The 27,114-nt window shown below is 38.9% G+C and overlaps 1 protein-coding gene across 3 annotated transcripts in view; it reads left to right on the top strand.

The window, feature by feature from the left end:
- Window positions 1-26,258, top strand: part of LOC126822381 (uncharacterized) — a 41,512-nt gene extending 15,254 nt beyond the window's left edge. For 2 of the 3 annotated variants that reach the window (XM_050551267.1, XM_050551268.2), the window contains exons 2-4: window positions 21,871-21,939; window positions 22,425-22,514; window positions 23,929-26,258. In XM_050551267.1, the coding sequence (XP_050407224.1) occupies window positions 21,871-21,939; window positions 22,425-22,514; window positions 23,929-23,985 (216 nt within the window). In that variant the 3' untranslated portion in view covers window positions 23,986-26,258. Of the gene's footprint in view, window positions 1-14; window positions 1,094-21,870; window positions 21,940-22,424; window positions 22,515-23,928 lie in introns of those variants that run through there. The other variant, XM_056100800.1, reaches the window with a different exon arrangement.
- Window positions 26,259-27,114: the final 856 nt, after the last annotated feature.

The following is a 27,114-nucleotide window of genomic DNA, read 5'->3' as shown; positions in this document are numbered from 1 at the left end:
TTGTATGAGGATACCCAGTGACGCGATAAGTCAGCCAGGCAGTAGAATAACATAGCCAGAGTGTCTCCAGTATTACCAGAACAAAGATACCCCAGCCGATACACAGATGGATATGGACAAACCTGTTAAACCACCAGGAATGAACAAAATACAGGAATCGATGAAACCAATTCTGGTGTCGTTGAAACTGTTTGGCCTGTTTTATGATTCCACTAATAATAAGATAGGCGTGGAGGACACCCAAGATCTTGGATCCTCGGCAGAGAAGAAAACCCTTAATAAAATATTACAGAAGATATATTGCTGGGCTGTGCTGTGCTGTTTAACGATTAGTACTCTGAGGCATATTCCCGGATTTTGGACAGGTGCACAGGGTTTTACAGTTCCCAAGGTTATTTTCACTACCTGGTCCTTTCAAGGCGTCTTTAGTGCTATCCTTATACTTTTTTACTGCCGTAATGGAACTTTTGCTGCCTATTTCAGGCTGTGGAACAAGGCCATCATGGACAACAAGTGCATCTGTCTCGGATCTTTATTGACGGACCTGCGTCGCTTTTCAATAATATGCTCAGTGTTTGCTTGGGGATTCTGGATTTGTAACTGTGTTGGAGTATTCCTAATGGTTTTCATTTTTAACGCGGACTTTATCAATTCCTACACCAATCCATTGCCCAATAACTTAATCTGGAAGCTGATACTATTTTTGTGTCACGTATACCTCTCATCCATTTGGGTCTTCAGTATCGCCCTCGTGTTGATCTGTAGCAAAAGCATCACCAACGCCTTTTATCTTCATTCCAAAAACATAGGATGTGTGATCAAAACAAACCCTAAAGCATTTCCGGAAAAGTTGGAGATGATTCGACGAAAGCATTTGGAGCTCTGCCATCTTGTGGACATTCTAGATCGTCCTATGAGAAAGCTGATGGTGAATGTATTGGGTTTAAATATCTTTCTGGCTTGTTTTATACTTTATCAGCTGATCAACAGCAGCGATACTCTGTTGAACACATTGATGCTGATGATATGGGTGCTGACGGCATATCTTGGTCTGGGATCAGTTTCCTGGTTTGTTGCTATTGTTAATGAAGCAGTAAGTAAACGATTTCACATTAGTGTACTTTGTTTTTCTCAGTGTGTTTTATATTGGCTATGTTTAGATTTTCTGGTTTTGATGTGATATTTTCCTTTTGTTTTGATATTGACTTTAATGTTTCGGGTAGTGGTGGGGGTATGTCTTTAATCACGTCCATCCCAAACTTGTACCTTACAAGGAGTACGGTGGTCTGCCTAACCTCGAGTAGTTTCACCTAATGCCAAAGACTCCAGTCAGTTTCGACCTCACCCATGTACAAGGAGTACAATTGTCTGCCTAACCCCGTGGATGTTTTCCCATCGCTAAAGACTCTTACGCACATGCAAATTATTAAAATAAGGTTTTACTATATTACTCTCGAAATGATCCATTCTGCGTTGATGGGCATACCCCTTCGCCCTCCAGCTGTATATTTATAACATTTATGAATCAATAATGGTAGTTAGTGCATCTATACATTATTTCTGCAATATCATAATTAATATTAAACACACAAACCTACGTGTTTAAACCCAACTTCATGATCAGTATACTCAGCTTGAACAACGCGACCACATCTATTTACATTATAATATGTTGAATTAATATTATGTGTTGTCATTATCACATAATTTATCGATCCCTACTTCAAAGTTTCTAGTTGGACTTAAATGGGTGGGATTTGATTGCGGGCGAACAGAAATGAGGGGGGTTAATTATCGTTGGTATTGCGTGAATTCTATTCAGCGATGGGCAACTGACATGTATGTGTGCACTTTAGTCAACGAAAAGGATAACAGTCTGATCCAGAGCTTACAGTGGATGGAAGTCCCATTCCGTTGTAGATGAACTTTCTCAGCCAATTTAGGGATAGCGAGCGAGATACCCACCATGGCTCCACACAATAATGAATCTGTACTATTAGCAATTAAATAAATGATTTTATTACTTATCGGAAATTCAACAAATGACTTATCTGGGATTGAAGTGTATTCGCATCAGAGATAATTAAATCTGTAGCAATTGTCAGGGGAATTGCTGTTAATATTGAAAGTATACAAGGTTTAACGTTCACTTTACCCTTGTCTTGCACCACTGGCAAGGGCGAACTTGGAAATCCTCATGAACTGTCTCCAGCACAGGCATCGAACACGGGACATCCAAGTCAGTGAGCCAACGTCTTACTCACCGAGTCACTGCCTTAATTAAGAAAATGTGATAGCCGTCTAGTTCCTCGAGATGCTACCATTTATTATACAAGACATGCACCGCCAACCAAAACAAATTTAGCAGTTCAGGTTATCGGAAATCATTGAAAATAATTTTATTCTTCACGTAAATTTATAATAAATTGGACAATTACTTCTTTTAACCACTCAAGGGTCCACACGTTTCATTTACCCCCCCCCCCCTGGGGTGTAGGGGGTGATAAGAATATACCCTTCGTATGCCCTGCGTGTCGTAAAAGGCGACTAAAAGGATCCCTGTAATGGGGCAACGTGTTTGCCGTGCGTTGCGACCCGTGTCGGTGGAGAGTGGAATCCTGGTAATTGAGTGGGGATTTGGCTTGCGAGCCCTTTTTCTGCAACACATTACTTTGGCCCATGGTTCACCTAGACGGGAGGTTAGAGTGGCCCACTCTGATCAATTGGCTTTGGTCGTGTAAGTTGATGAGAAGATGATAGTTTTTCCCCTTACTGTGTTATTAGTTTATAGTGCAGTTAAACCTTTGTGTCCTGTAGCATCTTCTCTGAAACAGCGGCTTGGGTCAATCGGATAAAGCATAAGATCTCCTCTTTACTTTGTCTGAGTATATCACTGGCTGTTCTCGTTGGGCGTAAGCGCTGGATATCCGCGCTTTAGCCTGTACGGATGTTACAATCCTTGGTGATTGGAGACCAGTAAGTGATGAATCTTAAAAGCTGATAAATGGCTTCCCAAACAAAAAAAACTTCGTCCGCCGAAACGCGGACCGACAGGTGATATTTCAGAAATATCAAATAAAACTTCCCGAACATGGTATAGGTTTCTGGTTCTTGAGAGTACCAATGAAACCATCTTAAGTAAACAGTCTCCTTTCTTAATTGCTAAAGGTCTCGCCGGGTTATCAGGTGAACCAAAAAGCATTACGAAAATGAGAAACGGTACTCTTCTGGTTGAATGTGCTAAAGAACAGCACTCTTTATCTTTATTAAAGTCGACATCTTTAGCTAACATCCCAATTAAAGTATCACCTCATAACAGTCTAAATTTTTCTAGAGGTGTTATCCGTTCTCAGGATCTAGAAGGTAGTAATGAGGAAGAGATGCTTGAAAATCTCTCCTCGCAAGGTGTAACGGCGTAACGGTAACGTTATACAAACAAACACCTACATCCTGACATTCAACCGACCAGAACTGCCCAAAACGATAAAAGCTGGATTTCTCTTAATTCCAGTTTCTCCTTACATACCGAACCCATTGCGGTGCTTTCAGTGCCAACGCTTTGGGCACAGCAAAAATGTATGCAAGGGAAAACCAATTTGTGCACGATGTGGCCAAGATGGCCACGAAACTGAAACCTGTCAATTGAAACATCACTGCAAATTGCAAAGGACCTCATTTTGCTTATTCAAGAGAGTGTCCTTTGTGGAAAAAAGAGAAACAGGTGCAACAGATAAAAACAGAAAAAAATATTTTTCACCCTGAAGCGCGGAAATTGGTTGAGCTTGCCACACCATCGCCCATATTTGCAACTTCGTTTGCAAATATAGCGAAGCCAAAAACCATTTCCGTTGCTTGTCAGACGGAGTTGCCCCTGCCAGCTTCTGGGCAGACAGGATCATCTTCTCCAAAACCCCCACTACCTCAGAAACCATTATTGATTGCTCTCGGCACCCAGACGAGTTCGTCGACAGTGCCCGGGGCAACGGAGGAGATTGTGCCAGAAACTCCTCCCCCATACGGTGGAAAGCCACCCTCTGTAACCTCAAAAGGTGGAAATCCACCAAAAACCACTCACGACCGACCTTCAACTTCGAAGGCCGGTTCAAAACTTGCATCTTTCCGTAGTAGGAAAGGCGAAGATGATCCTGTCCAAACCTATAACAGGTTCGGGAATCAGGACAATATGATGGATGTTGTTTTGGAGTTTCGCGACCCCAATTCCAAACGACATTCAAGAAGTCCTGTTAAACATCCCTGACAATGGTCAATTCCATAATTCAATGGAATTGTCGTGGAATTAAGCCAAATTTTAATGAAGTCCAAATTCTAATACAAAAATTTAATCCATTAGCTATTTGTTTACAAGAAACATTTCTTAAACATTCTGATAAACTATCATTAAACATTTTGTTGCCTATCATCATTTTGCCAATAATGATGGTAGAGCACATGGTAGTGTGTCCATTATTCTTAATGGAGATATCCCACAGAGTCAAGTTCCCCTAACCACTTCGTTGCAGGCTGTGGCGGCAAGGGTGACTTTACATATCCCTATTACTCTATGCTCTGTGTATCTACCACCAAGTTTAAATCTAAACCCCAGGGATCTTGATGACCTGATTGCACAATTACCTTCCCCGTTTATCATTTCGGGAGATTTCAATGGTCATCATTCACTCTGGGGTAGTCCTGACGATAATATCAGAGGTAATCAAATAGCAGACTTCATTAATATTAATAATTTGTGCTTACTAAATAATGACTCGCCTACTTATCTACATCCAGCAACTGCTTCTTTTTCTTCCCTCGATCTAACCATTTGCTCTCCAGTTCTATTTCAGGATTTTACGTGGAGAGTTAATGATGATCTCTGTGGCAGTGATCACTTCCCGATTTTAATAAATAATAATGGACCCTCTCCGGTTGAAAGACCGCAGAGGTGGAAGTTACATAAGGCTGATTGGGCTCTGTTTGAATCTTTGTGTCTCTTCTCTTTTGATACAAAGGAGTTAGAAGATGCAGATGAGCCTATGGCTTTATTCACTTTCATTCTTCAAGATGTAGCTGAGCAGGCGATTCCAAAAACCACGACTGACCAAACCGTTTCAATAAACCATGGTATAATGATGATTGCAAATCAGCTCTGAAAGAGCGTGATCTGATCTTGAGACGATTAAAGAACCACCCTTCCATGGAGAATATTGCAGCCTACCAAATGGCCCGTTGAACCATACGCCAAGCAAAGAAATCTTCATGGCAGGCTTATGTCTCAAGGATTAATTCCCGTACCACTTCCAAATCTGTATGGGATAGGATTCGTAGAATTAAAGGTAAAAGTAGTGCTTTATCAGTTAACCATCTAAATGTTGTTGATAATACCACCTTATTGCTAATTCTCTGGCCAGTACATTTTCATTCAATTCATCATCCAATTTCTCCTCTGATGCCTTTCGAGGCATTAAAGCACAACAGGAGAAAAGGCGACTTAATTTCAAGTCCCGCAATGATGAATGCTATAATGATCATTTTTCTATTGCAGAACTCCGTGATTCGCTAAAACGAGCTCGGGACACTGCCACTGGTCCAGATGAAATTCACTATCAAATTCTGAAACATTTACCTTTTCAAACGCTATTAATATTATTAGATCTTTATAACCGGATTTGGGTTGATGGGAATTTCCCTCCTTCGTGGCATGAATCCACAATAATTCCCATCCCTAAACCGGGTAAAGATCCTACGAATCCTACCAATTACCGCCCAATTGCTTTAACTAGCTGTATTTGCAAAACCATGGAGAAATTGATCAATCGAAGGCTTGTTTGGTACCTTGAGTCCAACAACTTAATTGACAGTATTGCGAATACCCCTTTCTTTAGGACTCCACCGTGGGCTATATCTCCCCCAAAGATTGATTTCCATCTTACACAACATAAAAAGAGAGATACTAGCTCTACGGTGTTTCAGTCTCTCTTTCGAGAGCTGAGGTCTAAATATGGTGATTATGCTCCAATTTATACAGATGGTTCGAAAGATGGTGATCGGGTAGCTTCGGCTACCGTGACACCATCTGAGACCATTTCTGTCCGCCTTCCACCTGCTGCTTCCATCTTTACAGCTGAACTCCAGGCCATTCTTCAGGCTTTGGAGTTCATTCAATCAACATCTGATTTAAAATATATAATTTTTACTGATTCTTTGTCCTCACTACAAGCAATAAATAATAAACAGTTTGAACACCCATTAGTAGCAGACATTTATGGTCTGTTACTATCAAACGAGTTCATCAGCAAGGACATTGTCCTTTGCTGGCTCCCCAGTCACATGGATATAAAAGGGAATGATCAAGCAGATTTGGCTGCCAAGTCTGCCTTAGATCTTCCCTTATTCGAATTTTTAACGCCATACACGGATTTTAAATCCTGTATAAATAATTTTATTTATTACCGCTGGCAATGGTCTTGTGATCTTGCAGGCACAAACAAACTTCATCACATAAAGCCTCTCCTTGGAGAATGGCCAAGCTCCTACAGGTCTAACAGGAGAGATGAAGTTGTTTTGTGTCGCTCTCGCATTGGTCATACTTTTTTATCTCATATTTTCATTTTGAAGCGAGAGCGTCAACCGGAATGTGTTCACTGTCATGTTCCTTTGACAGTGAGCCACATCTTGATTGAGTGCAAACATCTCAAGTATATTAGATCTAAATACTACCGTTGCCAATCATTACGGAGCTATATGATAAATTTTAATTGTATATATTTAATCATGTATATTGTTTTAAATATTTATATATGTAAAAGATTTGTTATATTTATTTTTAATTATATATTTTCTGTGATATTTGTTTTTATTTACATATATAAATTCAATTATGTGATATTGTTTTAATTTGTCTCGTTAGATTCACCATATGTTTGGCGCAATATAGCCCGCTTGGAGCTGACGTGCCATTAAACAACATTTCATTTCATTTATCATATATTATGTTTTAAATATTTATATATGTAAAGGTATTGATATATTTATTTTTAATTATATTTTCTGTGATATTTGTTTTTATTTACATATATGAATACATTCCTGTGATATTGTTTTAATTTATGTTTGGCGCAATATAGCCCGGTTGGAGCTGACGTGCCATTAAACAACATTTCCTTTCATTTCATTTACAAAGTAGTCAAGGGCAATACATCTGACAATAGCCATCCTCGTCTTGTGAAATGGTTTAAAACAGTATACGACCATATTTCAGAGAGAGAGAGAGAGTATTAATGTAGGCCAAGACGATCAATCGCCGTTAGTGAAAACATAATTGGATTCATTTGTAAAGTATTAAACAACAGGCATAACCGGGCTATAACATAACAAGAATAGTAAGAGACTAACAAAAAATTATGTACAGAAATAAAAACATATATCATAGTATATTAAATAATTAAATATATATAAAAATCAGAACTTCATGTAAACAAATATTTAAAAATGAAATGAGTTTAGTATTTGGAATATAGACCCGGTTGGGCAGTGCCAATTTAAGTTATTATTTATACTAAATAACATGAAACGTGTTACAGTTCTGCAACAACCGGGCTAATGAAGTCCGGCATACGGATACGTTTTGAGAGAGAGAGAGAAATGGGGTTTAACGTCCACTCGACACAAACTAGGTCATTTCGGGACTAACATATGGTTTAATTTTATTTCATTAATTCGCTTGCGCGTAGGGGTCTTTAGCAGTGGGAGGAAACCAGAGGACCCGGGGAAAACCCACGAGGTTGGAACGTTTTGAGAGACATTTTGATTGGACAATAGGCTTTCCGTCTACTCTTTATTAAATTCGAAATGTCTAGGGGAATATTTCAGTAGTAAGATCAGAAAATAATTATTAATGTGACTTTGTTGTATTATAGAAACCCGTTCTTAAAAACCAAATTCATTGACTAATCCCCCATACACAAATTATGTTCAGCTTGTGGCTATTTTTGTCCAATCATTAAGTCGGCCTTTGAAGATATAATGGGAGTTTGTTGAATTGTAAGAACCCTTTCATGAAAGATAAAGTAATTGACCAGTTCCACCCTATACAAACCCGTGGCTATATTTTTTCCTATCATTTAGATAACAAGATATATCAATGTTCAGTATTCGTTTACATATATCAATATTATCTATCGGCAATTAAAGTTGTTGGTTCGTAAAAATTAATACCTGTAACAGTTGTCAGGGGAATTGCTGTCAATATTTATAAGTACATAACTACACTGGTTGATGATTAAGCAACAAATTGAAATCAACATCCGACAATATATAAAAAGATAAAGTTGAGAAGTTTTAGTTCATATCGATATTGTATTAGGATAGGATAACCAGAGAGTAGAATAACATAGCCAGAGTGTCTTCAGTATTAACAGAACCAAGATACCCCAAACCGACACACAGATGGCCATGGACAAACACGTTAAACTACCAGGATTGAACAAAATTCAGGAGTCGATGAAACCAATTATAGTGTCTTTGAAACTGTTTGGCCTGTTTTATGAATCCACTAATAATAAGATAGGCGTGGAGGACACCCAAGATCATGGATCCTCGGTCGAGAAGAAAACTCATAGTAACACATTACAGAAGATATACTGCTGGACCGTGCTGTGCTGTTTAACAATTAGTACTCTGAGGCATATTCCCGGATTTTGGACAGGCGCTACTTTTGTACCGGGTTTTACAGTTCCCAAAGTTATTTTAACAACCTGGTCCTTTCAAAGCGTCTTCAGTGCTGCCCTTATACTCTTTTACTGCCGTAATGGAACTTTTGATGCGTATTTCAAACTGTGGAACAAGGCCATCATGAACACCGAGTGCACCTGTCTCGGATCCTTATTGAAGGACCTGCGTCGATTTTCAATAATATGCACGGTGTTTGCTTGGGGATTCTGGGTTTGTAACTGTATTGGAATATTCCTAATGGTTTTCATTTTTAACACTGACCTTGTCAATTCCTTTGTTAATCCATTGCCCAGTAACATAGCCTGGAAGCTGGTACTATTTGTGAGTCAATTATACTTGACACCCATTCAATTCTTCGCTATCGCTCTCGTGTTGATCTGTAGCAAAAGCATCACCGACGCCTTTTATCTTCATTCCAAAAACATAGGATGTGTGATCAAAACAAACCCTAAAGCATTTCCGGGAAAGTTGGAGATGATTCGACGAAAGCATTTGGAGCTCTGCCATCTTGTGGACATTCTAGATCGTCCTATGAGAAAGCTGATGGTGAATGTATTGGGTCTAAACATCTTTCTGGCTTGTTTTATTCTTTACCAACTAATCAACAGCAGCGATACCCTGTTGAACACGTTGATGATGGTGATATGGGTGCTAACGGTGTATCTTGGTCTGGGATCAGTATCCTGGTTTGTTGCTATTGTTAATGAAGCAGTAAGTAAACGATTTCACATGAGTGTACTTTGTTTTTCTCAGTGTGTTTTATATTGGCTATGTTTAGATTTTCTGTACCCTTCGTATGTCCTGCGTGTCGTAAAAGGCGACTAAAAGGATCCCGTAATGGGGCAACGTGTTTGCCGTGCGTTGCGACCCGTGTCGGTGGAGAGTGGAATCCTGGTAATTGAGTGGGGATTTGGTTTGCGAGCCCTTTCTCTGCAACACATTACGTTGGCCCATGGTTCACCTAGACGGGAGGTTAGAGTGGCCCACTCTGATCAATCGGCTTTGGTCGTTTTTTTTAGCTCTGTAGAATGTACGTTTTTTCCAATTCCATTGCTTTGTTGTTTTCACTCAGCAAATTTACCTTTGTGTCCTGAGTACATTCTACAGAGCTGCGGCTTGGGTCAATCAGGTTGGCTAAGTATTTATACTTTCTGGCTTGAGTATACCCCTCGTCGAGCCCTGAGGCCATGCACCGGATATCCGTGCTAGTCCTCCCCCTGGTAGGCAGGGAAGTAACCTGGGGGACGACGAGGGGTGAATTTAAAAAAACATATTTATGGATTCCCCAATCCCCCCCCCCCCCACATCAATTAAAGAAAGAAATAAAAAACAGAAACGTCCTAATACAGAGGACGTTTCGAATTTATTTTAATACCCCCCAAAAAATTATGAAGGCATGGCCGAGGTTTCTCTTAATTGAGAGTCCCTCTACCGACCTCTCAAAAATTTCACCCTTTTTGATAACCAAGGGCATAGCTGGCCTGGCTGGTGAGCCCAAGGCTATCAAAAAACTAAAAAACGGGACACTCCTGATATAATGTGCTAAGGAACAGCATGCAACCATGCTGCTTAAATCCACATCCTTAGCAGACATTCCTATCAAGGTGTCGCCGCATAGGTCATTAAATTCAAGTAGAGGAGTTATTCGCTGTCGGGATCTTGAAGGCAGCAGTGAGGATGGAATACCTTTCTTCTCAAGGCGTCTCGCATGTAAAAAGGATTAGCGTACGCCGGGGAGATAAGGTGATTGCTACAAGCACCTATATCCTCACTTTCAATCGTCCCGAAATACCAAAGACTCTCAAGGCAGGTTATCTTAACATACCTGTTGATTCGTACATTTCCAACCCTCTTCGCTGTTACAAATGCCAAAAGTTTGGACACAGCAAAACCGTCTGCAGAGGTAAAGACACCTGCGCTCGTTGTGGTCTTGATGGCCACGAGAGTGCTACCTGCCAGGCGGATTTTTGTTGTGTTAACTGCAAGGGTAAGCACTTTGCTTACTCTCGCGAATGTCTCATTTGGCAGAAAGAGAAACGAATCCAACAGATTATGTCTGAACGGAAAATACCATATTTTGATGCTAGAAAGCCAGTAGAGCTTACAGCAATTTTTCCCATTGCACAACAAGGGAAATCTTTCGCAAGTGCTGCAAAAGTTTCTACAAAATCAATTTCTGTTCAGACTGACCTAACCTGGCCCAGAAAAGAGAAAATGCCTAAACTTTTAACATCAGATCATATTAAAGGGGTATCCAGCTCTTCTCAAACGAGTGAGAGCTCGGATAAAATTATTAAATCTTTGTCTGGCAAGGACTCATCTTCCTTGCCTCAAACTGAAGATGTTGGGACCATTCCCAACACTTCTAACCAGAACGGCAAGGAGCCCGCTCCCTTGCCCCCTGAAGTTGTTACTCTTGATTCCAATTCTGCTGGGTCAAGTTCGCAGCCAAAGGGTATTCCACCTACACAAGAAGTTCTTTCTAAGAAAGAAAAGAAATTGGCAAAGATGCGTGATAGAGAGAAAAAGGGTTCACAAAACCCTATTGCTCTCTATAATAGATATGGGGATGATCTGATGGACGGCATTACTGTAGCGGATGTCCATAAGGACCCCGTCAGTAAGCCGCCAAAAATTAACTATCCCTGACAATGGTCAATTCCATTATTCAATGGAATTGTCGTGGTTTAAAACCAAATTTTAATGAAGTTCAACTTTTAATTCAAAATTACAACCCTTTAGCTATTTGTTTACAGGAAACATTCTTGAGGAATTCTGACACTTTGTCTTTTAGACACTTTGTTGGTTACCATCATCATGCAGTTGGTGATGGTAGAGCTCATGGGGGTGTTTCTATTATTCTTAATGGAGATATCCCTCAGAGTCAAGTCACCCTCATCTCGCCTTTACAGGCAGTTGCGGTAAGGGTGACTTTGCATATTCATATTACACTCTGTTCTATTTATCTTCCACCAAGTTTACATCTTAATCCCAGAGATCTTGATGACCTTGTTGCACAACTCCCTCTCATTATTACGGGAGATTTCAATGGTCATCATTCACTCTGGGGTAGTCCAGATGATAACAACAGAGGTAAACAAATAGCGGACTTCATTAATATTAATAATTTGTGTTTATTAAATGATGACTCGCCTACTTATCTACATCCTGCCACAGCTTCTTTTTCTTCCTTAGATCTCACCATTTGCTCTCCGGTCCTGTTTCAGGATTTTACATGGAGGGTAAATGAAGATCTGTGTGGTAGCGACCATTTTCCTATTGTAATTGAAAACAATGGTCCCTCTCCGGTCGAAAGACCTCAGAGGTGGAAGTTGCATAAGGCTGACTGGGCTCTATTTGAATCTCTGTGTCTCTTCTCTTTTGATGCAAAGCAGTTAGAAGATGCAGATGAGCCCATGGCCTTATTCACTTCAATTCTTCAAGATGTAGCTGAGCAGGCGATTCCACAAACCACGACTAAACCAAAACGTTTCAATAAACCATTGTATAATGACGATTGCAAATCCGCTCTAAAAGAGCGTGATCGTATCTTGAGACAATTAAAGAACCATCCTTCCATGGAGAATATTGCGGCATACCAGATGGTCCGGGCGAAGGCCCGTAGAACCATACGTCAAGCAAAGAAGTCTTCATGGCAAGGTTACGTCTCTAGGATCAATTCCCGTACAACATCCAAATCGGTATGGGATAGGATTCGTAGGATTAAAGGTAAAAGTAGTGCATTATCAGTTAACCATCTAAATGTTGATAATACCACCTTAACAACACTTCCTGATATTGCTAATTCTCTGGCCAGTAGTATCTCATTCAATTCATCATCCAATTTCTCCTCTGATGCCTTTCGGGGCATTTAAGCACAACAGGAGAAAAGGCGACTTAATTTCAAGTCCCGCAATGATGAATGCTACAATGGAAATTTCTCTGTTGCTGAGCTCCGGGATTCATTAAAACGAGCTCGTGATACTGCAACTGGTCCAGATGAAATTCATTACCAAATTCTTAAACATTTACCTTTTCCAACTCTCCTAATTTTATTAGATCTTTTTAACCGGATTTGGGTTGATGGCAATTTCCCTCCTTCGTGGCATGAAGCCACAATAATTCCCAACCCTAAACCGGGTAAAGATCATTCGAATCCTAACAACTATCGTCCGATCGCTTTAACTAGCTGTATTAGCAAAACCATGGAGAGATTGATCAATCGAAGGCTTGTTTGGTACCTTGAGTCCAACAACCTCATTACAGACCTCCAATGTGGATTTCGGTCCCAAAGGAGCACTCTTGATCATCTCATTCGATTTGAAACGTTCGTCAGGGACGCTTTCATCCAGAAGCAACATTTAGTTGCAATATTTTTCGATCTGGAGAAAGCATATGATACCACGTGGAAACATGGTATCATGCGCGACCTCCATAACCTCGGCCTACGAGGTCGCTTACCTGTCTTCATTAAAAATTTCCTGGAAGATAGGTCATTTAAGGTACGCCTGGGATCAATATTCTCTGACCCATTTCCTCAGGAAATGGGAGTTCCTCAGGGAAGCATATTGTCTCCAACACTCTTTGCAATAAAAATTAATACCATCCCAGCGTGCCTTAAACCAGGTACAAACGGCGCTCTTTATGTTGATGACTTTCAGATGTGCTATGGTTCTACAGACATGCGGATAATCGAACGTAAGTTGCAGCTTTGTTTGAATTCACTTCAACAATGGGCAACCGAAAATGGATTTCGTTTTTCGAAATCCAAGACTGTCTGCATGCATTTCTGTCAGAAACGAGGTTTGCATCCAGATCCAGAACTTTATTTGGATGGCAACCGCCTTCCAGTTGTGGATGAAACCAAATTTCTGGGGCTGATATTTGATAAGAAATTATCATTTATCCCCCACATTAAAAGCCTAAAAAAGAAATGTCTGAAAGCCCTCAACATATTGAGAGTCTTATCAAATACTGACTGGGGAGCAGACCGTAAGGTCTTGCTCCGATTATATCGAGCTTTAATAAGATCAAAACTCGATTATGGGTGTATTGTGTATGGGTCTGCCCGCGAGTCTTATCTCAAAGAGCTCGACACCATACACAACCAAGGACTTAGAATCAGTTTAGGAGCATTTCGTACATCTCCAGTGGAAAGTTTATACGTCGAGGCGCATGAGCCCTCACTGCACAACAGACGTGATAAACTGGCCCTGCAGTATGCTACGAAAATAGCATCTTTACCAAATCATATTTCATTTAACACCAATTAGACCATATCATGAGCATCTATATCTGCTTAAGACTAAAGTTATTCCACCTTTCGGTATTCGCATACAACCCCTTTTGTCTGAGGCTGGTATCAGCCTGGACAGTATTGCGAATACCCCTTTCTTTAGGACTCCACCGTGGGCTATATCTCCCCCAAAGATTGATTTCCATCTTACACAACATAAAAAGAGAGATACTAGCTCTACGGTGTTTCAGTCTCTCTTTCGAGAGCTGAGGTCTAAATATGGTGATTATGCTCCAATTTATACAGATGGTTCGAAAGATGGTGATCGGGTAGCTTCGGCTACCGTGACACCATCTGAGACCATTTCTGTCCGCCTTCCACCTGCTGCTTCCATCTTTACAGCTGAACTCCAGGCCATTCTTCAGGCTTTGGAGTTCATTCAATCAACATCTGATTTAAAATATATAATTTTTACTGATTCTTTGTCCTCACTACAAGCAATAAATAATAAACAGTTTGAACACCCATTAGTAGCAGACATTTATGGTCTGTTACTATCAAACGAGTTCATCAGCAAGGACATTGTCCTTTGCTGGCTCCCCAGTCACATGGATATAAAAGGGAATGATCAAGCAGATTTGGCTGCCAAGTCTGCCTTAGATCTTCCCTTATTCGAATTTTTAACGCCATACACGGATTTTAAATCCTGTATAAATAATTTTATTTATTACCGCTGGCAACGGTCTTGTGATCTTGCAGGCACAAACAAACTTCATCACATAAAGCCTCTCCTTGGAGAATGGCCAAGCTCCTACAGGTCTAACAGGAGAGATGAAGTTGTTTTGTGTCGCTCTCGCATTGGTCATACTTTTTTATCTCATATTTTCATTTTGAAGCGAGAGCCTCAACCGGAATGTGTTCACTGTCATGTTCCTTTGACAGTGAGCCACATCTTGATTGAGTGCAAACATCTCAAGTATATTAGATCTAAATACTACCGTTGCCAGTCATTACGTCAGCTATTTGCTCAACCGGAGCTATATGATAAAGTGGTAACATTTTTAAAAGAGACAAACTTTTATTCTCAATTTTAATTGTATATATTTAATCATGTATATTGTTTTAAATATTTATATATGTAAAAGATTTGTTATATTTATTTTTAATTATATATTTTCTGTGATATTTGTTTTTATTTATATATATAAATTCAATTATGTGATATTGTTTTAATTTGTCTCGTTAGATTGACCATATGTTTGGCGCAATATAGCCCGGTTGGAGCTGACGTGCCATTAAACAACATTTCATTTCATTTAGATTTTCTGGTTTTGATGTGATATGTTCCTTTTGTTTTGATATTGTCTTTGAGCTTTTGTAATGTTTCGGGTAGTGGCGGGGGTATGTCTTAATCACTTCCATCCCAAACTTGTACCTTACAAGGAGTACGGTGGTCTGCCTAACCTCGAGTAGTTTCACCCAATGCTAAAGACTCCAGTCAGTTTCGACCCCACCCATGTACATTTGTACAAGGAGTACAATTGTCTGCCTAACCTCGTGGATGTTTTCCCATCGTTAAAGACTCTTACGCACATGCAAATTATTAAAATAAGGTTTTACTATATTACTCTCGAAATGATCCATTCTAGGTTGATGGGCATACCCCTTCACTCTCCGCCTGTATATTTATAACATTTATGAATCAATAATCAATTATGGTAGTTAGTGCATCTATACATTACTTCTGCAATATCATAATTAATATTAAACGCACAAACCTACGTGTTTAAACCCAACTTCATGATCAGTACACTCAGCTTGAACAACGCGACCACATCTATTTACATTATAATATGTTGAATTAATATTATATGTTGTCATTTCACATGATTTATCGATCCCTACTTCAAAGTTTCTAGTTGGACTTAAAAATGGGTGGGATTTGGTTGCGGGCGAACAGAAATGAGGGGGACTTTTTTTAAAATCCGATTGAATCTAAGCCGTGGGGTTAATTATCGTTGGTATTGCGTGAATTCTATTCAGCGATGGGCAACTGACATGTGTGCACTTTAGTCAACGAAAAGGATAACATCCTGATCCGGAGCTTACAGTGGATGGAAGTCCCATTCCGTTGTAGATGAACTTTCTCAGCCAATTGAGGGATAGCGAGCGAGATACCCACCATGGCTCCACACAATAATCAATCTGTACTATTAGCAATTACTTTGCCCTTGTCTTGCACCACTGGCAAGGACGAACTTGGAAATCCTCATGAACTGTCTCCAGCACAGGCAACGAACACGGGATATCCAAGTAAGTGAGCCAACGTCTTACTCACCGAGTCACTGCCTTAATTAATAAAATGTGATTGCCGTCTAGTTACTCAAGATGCTACCATTTATTATACAAGCCATGCACCGCCAACCAAAACAAATTTAGCAGTTCAGGTTATCGGAAATCATTGAAAATAATTTTATTCTTCACGTAAATTTATAATAAATTGGAAAATTACTTCTTTTAACCACTCAAGGGTCCACAAATTTCATTTACAAAGTAGTCAAGGGCAATACATCTGACAATAGGCATCCTCGTCTGGTGAAATGGTTTAAAACAGTATACGAGAGAGAGTATTAATGTAGGCCAAGACGATCAATCGCCGTTAGTGCAAACATAATTGGATTCATTTGTAAAGTATTAACAACAGGCATAACCGGGATATATTGCGACAAACATATCAAGAATAGTAAGAGACAAAACAGAAAATTGTGTACAGAAATAAAAACATATATCATAGTATATTAAATAATTAAATATAAAAATCAGAACTTCATGTAAACTAATATTTAAAAATGAAATGAGTTTAGTATTTGGAATATAGACCCGGCTGGGCAGTGCCAATTTAAGTTATTATTTATACTAAATAACATGAAACGTGTTACAGTTCTGCAACAACCGGGCTATACGGATACGTTTTCAAGGACATTAGAGACTTTTGGCAAGCGGATTTTTCCCATCCGTATCCGTATCGTATACGTGATACGTTGCGTCAATGTAGTTTTAGAGTTTTGGCAGATTTTAGCAATTTTTGGTTTCACTAATGTATCATTTCAGAAAGTTTAGCCCATAGATCAACCAGTATGCAGACATGCGGGAAAAATATGAAAATTCCGGGAAAAACCCATCAAAAATAATGATTAAATTGCAGTCGTTATCACTGTTAAAATCACATCAAATATACACCTTCGGGTTCCAGGATACACATAGATTCATAAAAACGCTATGATGCAACATTTCAGCGTCGAAAAGTAGCAAAAAAGAGGGTAAAAAGACGACAGTGTTATACGGACCATTTCCGTATGAAAGCCGTTCCATACGTGCTGCCGTATCCGTGTGCCGTATGAGAAATACACAGACATTGATGACGTCACACGCAAAATCCATACGCGATACGGACCAGGAAATTACGCTCGCCAAAAGTCTCTATTTTGATTGGACAATAGGCTTTTCGCCTACTCTTTATTAAATTCGAAATGTCTAGGGGAATATTTCAGTAGTAAGATCAGAAAATAATTATTAATGTGACTTTGTTGTATTATAGAAACCCTTTCATAAAAAACAAATTCATTGACTAATCCCCCCATACACAAATTATGTTCAGCTTGTGGCTATTTTTGTCCAATCATTAAGTCGGCCTTTGAAGATATAATGGGAGTTTGTTGAATTGTAAGAACCCTTTCATGAAAGATAAAGTAATTGACCAGTTCCACCTTATACAAACCCGTGGCTATATTTTTTCCTATCATTTAGATAACAAGATATATCAATGTTCAGTATTCGTTTAAAAATATCAATATTATCGGCGATTAAAGTTGTTGGTTCGTAAAAATTAATACCTGTAGCAGTTGTCAGGGGAATTGCTGTCAATATCTACAAGTACATAACTACACTGGTTGATGATTAAGCAACAAATGGAATATAGGCCTAATTGTAACTGCTGTAGATTATACTATGTCTGTTTCTTTAAGAGACGTGGTAGGCGAGCATATGTGTTTGCTCGGATGGAGTATTCATTGTTTAATTTAGAATTAATTACTATTTTTATCTTGTATCTAATTAACGTACGAATTAACTGATTTATTATTACTTAAGCTACTTTGGTAAGCTCTAGCATATTAAGGATTACTCCCGGGTTAAAACGGGGGAGCCGTACAATTTTTGTGCGTGGTAAAGTTAAGACTTTTCACGGTGACATTTGCATTAAATATAACTGTTTTAACTAGTATGCACCGATATATTGTGGTGAACTGTCCGAGTCTGATGCCGGGTACAGAATAATGGTTGTCAGTATTTACTGTTTTATACCGGCCAAAAAGCGTACAGGATTTGTCTTCGGTCCGGTGACGTCAATGTTTCCGGTCGAATAGCGGTACGGGCTATTTCTTCGGTCCGGTGACGTCAATGTTTCCGGTCAAATAGCGGTACGGGCTATTTCTTCGGTCCAGTGACGTCAATGTTTTCGCTGGACTCATAATCCATTTATGATGATGTGACAACATCAGCAGCGATAAACTACCTTATTGGTTACAGTTATTTCTATCTCATTTGAGAGAGCGAGAGAGAGAGAGATTGGGTTTAACGTCCACTAGACACAAACTAGGCCATTTCGGGCCATTTCTCGACTAACACAGTATTGGTTGCAGTTACTTCCCCCTAACAGTTAGTTTAAACAATATTTTACTCATTAATTATTTATGACGTCTGACGTCTGTAACAATATGATGGTGGTAACAATAACCATATTTTGATCTTTATCCAAATATTAATTCTTTAATTGATAATCAATATATTATAGCAAGTCATGCTGGTTGTTTTGATACGTTAACTGAGCTATAGATTAATGAACATTTTATAACATTTCTTTGTTATAAAACGTATATCATATTTGTTGAACAAATTAAGTGACAATCCCAGTCGATATCCAGGGTATGTTGCATGTCTATTCCATATTTGAAATTTAGCTGTTATCAGTCTTTTACGTAAATATCACAGGTAAAAAATAGGTACCTATAAAAAGAGAGAGCCGGGGTAGAGAGAGAAAGCGAGAAATGACTAGGTCATTTCGGGACTAACATGGTTAAATTTTATTTCAATAATTCGCTTGTGCGTAGGGGTCTTTAGCAGTGGAAGGAAACCGGAGGACCTGGAGAAAACCCACGAGGTTGGACAGGCAACCCTATTCCTCGTGACGTACAACCGAGGATTCGAAACCAAGCCGGTTGACTCAATGACATGCCTCATGATACAGCGCGCACGTGCTAACCATTCGGCCATCCAACCCCCCGAGTCGAGCTGGAATTCGGGAGAACTCACGCAGACTATCATAACAGTTATAACAAGCCAAATAATATTCTTAACGGGGGACAGTTGTGATTACCAATTGCTTAGATTGTTGGAAGAATAAAACTGAGAACTTGAACTGTAGTCTGTAGTTTTGATCACTGAAAGAAAAACAACAGTGAAGTCCAAGAAAAAGCCAGAAGTATTGCACGTCTGTATAGTTTATGATGTGATGGTTGATTCACAGATGTGGTAGAAATCTAATCTAAGTAATACCTATCAGTAGTATTTAAGATGAACGTTACATAAACTTCAAGAGAGGGATTCACTAGTCCGCCACTATAAGAAATACTATAAATATGGGTATCAAAAAACCTAATCCGAACCCTAACCCTAATAATAGATATCGGTGGACTAATGAACCAGCGGACTAGTGCATCTTAACCCGAAGCCTAACAATAGATATTGGTGTACTAATGAACCCCAATAATAGGTATCGGCGGACTAATGCATCCTAACCCTACCCCAATCCCTAATAATAGATATCGGTGGACTAAAGAACCGGCGGACTAGTGCATCTTAATCCTAACCCTAGCCACGGTGGACTAATGAACCAGAGGACTAGTGAGCATTCCCCAACTTCAACAATTGAACTATGCATAGCACAGTATGTGAGTATTTAAGATGAACATAATATTATATAAACTTTGTATCCTGTTTTAATAAATTTGTCAGAAGTAATAAAATTCAACTTATTTATTCTGATATATACTATTCAAAAAAAGTAGGGGATATTTGATTTTGGGGGCATAATACTAAAATATGCAAATGACTACGAACAAAGTCACTATAGAACCTAACAGAAGAAACATTTCCAGTTACATGTGACGCCCAAACGCACCAATAGCTACTGCATGGAATGCAGGTGATGCTTGGGATCATCATGGGGGTCCAACTCAAGATTTGCACGACTCTGACTTTGAATGTTACAGTCATTTTGGCATTGAATTCCAGGGTGGAAACATCAGTTTAATTGTTTTAGTGACCAGAAAACAAATTTTGATATGCGTCGGCTTACCCAAAATGAAAGGTTACGTGCCCTTGGCATGCTACAGATCGGCACAACACAGGCGGTTGTGGCGCGGACGATGAATGTTTCTCAGTCTGTCATAAGCAGGCTATGGTCCAGATACCGTGATACACAATCTGTACAGGACAGACCACGCTCAAGTCGACCAAGGGCGACAACTCAAGCCCAGGGTCGATTTATCCGTACCTTGGCCTTGAGAAATCGTGTCATCACAGCAAATCAGATCAGCGCTCGTCTTCAAACAGACACTGGTGTGAGAGTGAGTGGCCAGACGATTCGGAATCGACTGCATAGGGGTCACCTTCGCGCCCGACGTCCTCGCGTGATCCCTTGTTTGAGAGATCATCACATTCAGGCAAGACGTCGTTGGTGTAGGGATCGTCAACACTGGGATAATCGACGCTGGAGCAATGTGATGTTTTCAGATGAGTCAAGGTTCACTGTTGGTTGTGATGCTGTGGTAACTTTGCTGTTTGACCCCTGGTATCATTTTACCCTTATAATGGTCAGTCTGTGTCTTACTTAGTCTAACGATCATTTGGAATAAATCGATGAATGTGAACTTCATTTCATTTTGTCATTTGTTTCTTCGTCAGTTTCATTAGGTGACTTTAATAACACTTAAAAATCAAATATCCCCTACTTTTTTTGAATAGTATATATAAACCCTAACCGCCCAAACCCCGACCTTCAGAACTCCCTCCCCGATTTTTTGCTAGGAAAGAGGTGCCGGCAGTTACCAAATTTGCACCACGATTTTAAATGGGGTTGAACGTCCTAATTTTCTGCACCAACCGGGGTAATGAAGACGTGCTACGGTGTGCTATGAGGAAAACGTTTGCCGTACAGCGGCTCGATCCCTTCTCATATTTCAAATTGCAAACGTCAAGGTTTCTTTAAGGAAATGAAATGTGGTTTAATGGCACGCCGGCTCCAAACGGGCTATATTGAGCCAAACATATGGTGATTATTTCGAGACAGGCTAAATTATATGCATAAATAAAAAAAATATCACAGTAAGTAAAATTAAAAATAAAATCAATCTTTTATGCATACAAATATTTAAAAAATGAAATGATATATATATATATATATATATATATATATATTATATATATCATCTCGAAAGAGAGACTGAAACACAGTGGAACTAGTATCTCTCTTTTTATGTTGTGTTAGATGGAAATCAATCTTTGGGGGAGATATAGCCCACGGTGGATTCCTAAAGAAAGGGGTATTCGCAATACTGTCAAGGCTGATACCAGCCTCAGACAAAAGGTTTTCTTTAAGGTGTTCGCCAACGTGTACAAGGTGCCTTGCATATTTTTGGCCATGCCTCTGCGGTTGAAATGAAATGATCATGGCACGTCAGCTCCAAGCGGGCTATATTGCGCATCAACCACGGCTCCTCATCACGCTTGGTACTAGAACGTCAAATACAGTACAATAATGAATGTATCATGCCTTTATCTTTATGTAGGGCCATTCTCCTTTGGACCACATCTATGATTCAGAAACAGATGGGCTGTCAACTGAACGATTGGGTCAGGTATGGTTTATTATTTTAACACACCTACACTATTCGATTATCAGAAATACATATAGGGAAACGTTAGTGTACAAGAATCCTTTAAATTACAGGTCATTCAATGGGTGTTTACTGGAGCTTGTAATAAAATACGTAGCAGTACAACTATTCTGAGAATAGAGTGATTGACACACTGTACCTTTTATTTATCGGCATACCTTCAAAATACAGGGTTACCGGAAGAGGTGTGTGATTGAACCCCATTTTAGCTCGCTAAGCTAACAACCTCACCTGCCAATGTGACTTTTTTTTTGACGGGCGTGAAAATGTACCAAGAAGCATACTAAACGTATTACCTCTTGGGAAACTATTGTCTTGTTAAAGAATGTAATAAATACTATACTACCATTATGACACTAAATTTCAGTTGACATTATTTCTGTCTAACTACTATAGTATTATATTTCTGTCTAACTACCATATTTAATTATAATATTATATTTCAGTTGACGTTATTTCTGTCTAAATTAACTGGTACATCAATAGGTTTTACAGCCATGGGATTTTTTACTATCACAAAAGAAGTTATATTAACGGTGAGTTTAATTTTTTTTGAACAGTTTCTGAACACACTTTGTTAATCAATTTGATTTTATGTCATGTGAGTTTTTCCTAGTACCAGCGTACAATGGATCACGAACTATTGCGTAATCGCAGCCATTTCAGAATTGTGACGTCATAAAAATCGAATTAGTCAATCAATTGCCCAAGAAACAATCCTGTCAGGCGTCATATCAAGCGTACAAGATTTGGCCGAGTCGGGGACTTTTCTTCCTAAGAGCGTCCCCTACAAGACCAAGATGGAGTAGCGCTTTGGCGACTTCTCACAAAAATGTACTTAAATATTAACATTTAAACATACATTATGCAAGAGCTAAATCTGCCTCTTGCAGGTCTTTCTTTAGGCCTGAAATGTTATTTAAATGATTAATTAGACATTAATTAACTTATCCAGACCATAATCAACCCTCGATGTCATCGCTAGCCTGCTATTACTGAATTAGAACCTGATCTGCTGCTCAATGTTCATTGATAATTTAATCAAAAAATGGATAATCGGGACTGTTTTATTTTTATTGTTCTGACTTTAGTAATGATGATCGAGGCTAGGCCCAAAATTTCGATGGCATCGCTAGCCTCTTTATCTAATCTCCCATAATGTATCTTTAAAGGAATATTATTTTCAGAATATGATTATATCGGTTAAACAAGGGGCCATAAAAAGGATTTATGACAATGCGTATAGGTGGCGCTGACATTTATACATATCGTCGGCTTTGGATGCCGAATATTGCGAGATTTTTAAATATTCATATCTTTTAAATATTCATATCTTTGTAAATACTGAATAAACAGGAGTCCTGGTTGGACTGATATTGTAGTTTGTGTGGGTTATTGGTAGTTTAGAACAGTATTTTCTGCAACTCATCAGAGGAAATCACGTCGAAAAATCCCGATAAACTTTCTCGGCCAATGCACGGATCGAACACTCGACCTCTAGGCTTGCGAGCCAGCGTCTTACTCACTTAGCCAATGTGGCTCCTAGTGTAGAACAGTAGTATCTCCCATTAAGGACAGTCCGACGGACTAGACAGCTGCCCTTGTCATGCCCTCCGCCCTGCATCACTGATGAACTTTCTCGGCCAATGCAGATATCGAACACCCGATCTGCAGGCTAGCGAGCCAGCGTCTTACCCACTCTTCCCCCCCCCCCCGGCCAATGCGGGGATTGAACACGCGATCTCCACTTAGCCACCGTGGCTCCTAGTTTAGAACAGTAGTCTCCCATTAAGTACTTTGACAGTTGTAAAGATCATCTGACGTGTTACACGGATCTCTATTGTATGACCACTGGCCATGATAACCTAACATGCCTGTTCAATAATACAGATCGTTAAAATGACGATTAGCGGATTTCGGTAAAAATTAATTGTTAATTTTCTATTTCAGATTGTTGGTTTGTATTTGACCTATTTTTTTCTGTTGCTGCAATTTAGGATCACCTAAGATCAGCTGCTGGATCAATTAATCAAACGAAACTCCACGGAGCATTAACAGACACTAGTTTGTCGATTGGAGTTTAATTTAGAAGAAAGGAAGTTGGATAAATTGTCTGAACAAAATCTCTGGTCATATCTATGAAGCTTATCCACTAATTCTGCACTAATAGAAGAATAGAAGCCACACCAGGTCTACGGGAATGTTTTCGTTGTTCCAGAATCTAATTAAAACACAGATCCTATTCCGTTATGTTTTTTATAGTTCAAAATTTCGTTTTACTTGTCAAAGTATTAAAAAAACGAAACGAAATATAGATCTGTATTTTAATCAGATTGTATGAACCTTATCCACAAATCCTGCACTAATAGAAGAATCGAAGCCACACTAGATCTACGCTGTTTTCGTTTTTCCAGAAGCGTAATCACTCAACCGCGTTTAATTATTTTCTGATTTTAAATTATTCTTTTGTAGTATAGACCTTTTTTTATGTTTGGTAATGGTGATGTAGATCAATTCTACATGTCTAGAAATATTTTTTTATGGGTAAACATGGTCTCAGTTTATAAACATATATATCATCGTATTATTGCCTGATTTTCAGAGATAAATATTTTTGAGCTAAAGACGATTCATAACGATCTTGGGTGTTTTCGGAAAGTTATTTCCCCAGATGTTTGGTTGTGGCTTAATGAAATTAAATAAATTGGGTTTAATGTCTTTACTATTTTGCTCCGACTGGGGTCATGAAGTCTGATTTCCAGAGATAATTATTCTTGGGCTAAAGATGATTTCTAACGATCCTGGGTGTTTTCGGAAAGGTATTGCCCCAGATGTATGGTTGTCGCTTAAGGATATGAAATGGGGTTTAGCGTTTTACTGTTCTGCTCCAACTGGGCTAATAAAGTGTGCTATGAGGTAAATTTTGCCTGGACAGTGAAACTATGGGCTACTCGCAAATCGAATTCGAACTGCCAAGGGATCTTTTACGTATCATCTGAACGACTATACGTTGTTCCTTGCCACACCCCCTGTCCCATCCCACACCGTATCTCGGAAAAGCCCCCTCAAACGCCTGATCACCACACAGAATTGACATCTACTCTAAAATCAGCTCTAGAAAAACCTGTCCCAGTACATTATCCTCTCACGTGACGACCCCGACACCCTCTTTCTCAGTCTTGAGCCACATGGTTATGTATTTATTAGAACTCTATGTACATATAAACTCGTTTTGGAGTGAAACTGGTTTGCATAGTTTTATTGCTTGTCAAATTAAAAGTCCATATTGAAACTAAATCGACAGAACAGCTCAACCAATATTATCCGTTGTCTCAGAGGGCCAGAGACACCCCCCCCCCCCCTAAAATGAACACTCCTCCACGATATTACATCCCTGTATGGATTGCATGATCGGGATATTGATAACGGTCAATCAATTCACAAATTACTTGATCAACAGATATTACTTTAAATAGGCTTTAATCCCCTGATAATAATTGTAAACAATAACATTAACATGGTTCTATAACACTATGTAAATATTAATTTAGCCCCGCTGTATTAAAATAATTTGTTAATGTATACAATAAACACTAACCCATAAGGAAACCTGATCGGAGCAAATTAAAATATCCACATTAACGGCACGATTGTTTCCATGTGATTGTACCTAAGTATCTAAAAACGGAATACTAATTGGAAAATAACGACCGGTGTCATTTCAAACCGCATTGTCATTCACGTTTCAAAAGATTGATATCTCTGTTTATGGAGTGTATCGATTTTGAGGTAATAATCATTTGTGTGAGAAAGAACGCATGAAATGTTTAATGGCACGTCAGCTCCATACCCTAGCTGTTTTGTGCCAAACATATGGTGAATTTAAGAGACAAATAACAGCAACTCACGGACGCATTTTGCCTGTCTCCAGTGTAGAATGCGAAAATGGCTTTTCTACACACAATTTAATAAAAACCAAATTAAAAACCGCCTCACCACTTCTACACTGGATCAACTTATAAAAATCTCCTTGCAAGGACCGCCTTTCGAGTTTTCGATCCCAATATTTTAAAAAATTGAAATGAAATAGGGTTTAACGTCCTACTGTTCTGCTCGGTTTCGGCTAATGACGACGGGTTAAACAGGTTAAATGTAAGTAAAAATCGTCAAATCTGCAGTAAAATAACATTGATCTGTGTTGTCCCCTCTTCTTATTGTTGTATTGTATTATGAATAAATGATCATATGAAACTTACCTGAAATAAAAGAAAAAGAAAATATTTTAGATTTGTTTTTTTAATACGTACTAATTTGATAAGGGTTATGCCCCTTTATTTTCTGTAAAAATATCTGACAAGACAAATTTTCAAATATCAATACTGTTCTACGTTATGCTACGACTGCGCTATTTTAGGCAGAAGAGAGATGGTGTTTTAAGACTAGGCCATTTCCAGACTAGAAATGGTACAATTCTCATGCACGTTTGTGTCTTTAAAGCGAGAATTGCATATTTTCTAAGAACGCCAGAACTTAATTATTTCTATATAATTATATAGAAATTTGATGATTATTCGAATTTTATCTATCCTGAAGAGGAGTTAGGTTGCCCTATAGAGATGAGTTGTATCCACACCTTTTGGTTTGTACAAAGCAACATATACTTTTCAAAGCATCATATGCTTTTCAAAGCATCATATGCTTGATAATGTCATTTTTATGAATCAAACGCTACTGATCTTTATGAAGCCAATACTAAATCACCAGCTGCGACTACTTCCCTGGGAATGAATGAATATAATTAATTTAATGGCACGTCAGCATATTTCACCAGGAAGTTCTTTTCCTGTTATTTCGATGTAACAGTTCATTTCTAAAAAAAAAAGCGAAAAGTATATACGGGTTTAGTTTCAAGATATATTTGCGGATAAAAACATGCCCGACCATAGCGACAAACTCAGATATCCAGTTCTAGCCATCCGAGGTTTGCTAAAAAAAACAACATATGTATAAAATTAAATTGAGTTCTATGGCACGCCAGCTGCAAACGGGCTATACTGCACCCTAATGAATTAAAGGTCAATGTTGTAATGGATTTGACAGTTATTTTTGAAGATGTATTTAGAGTTTAAATCCACT

This window comes from Patella vulgata, chromosome 5 (genome assembly GCF_932274485.2).
Source record: "Patella vulgata chromosome 5, xgPatVulg1.2, whole genome shotgun sequence".
NCBI lineage: Eukaryota > Metazoa > Mollusca > Gastropoda > Patellidae > Patella > Patella vulgata.
Note: the sequence above shows the minus strand (reverse complement) of the source record. Positions and strands in the feature narration are given on the sequence as shown.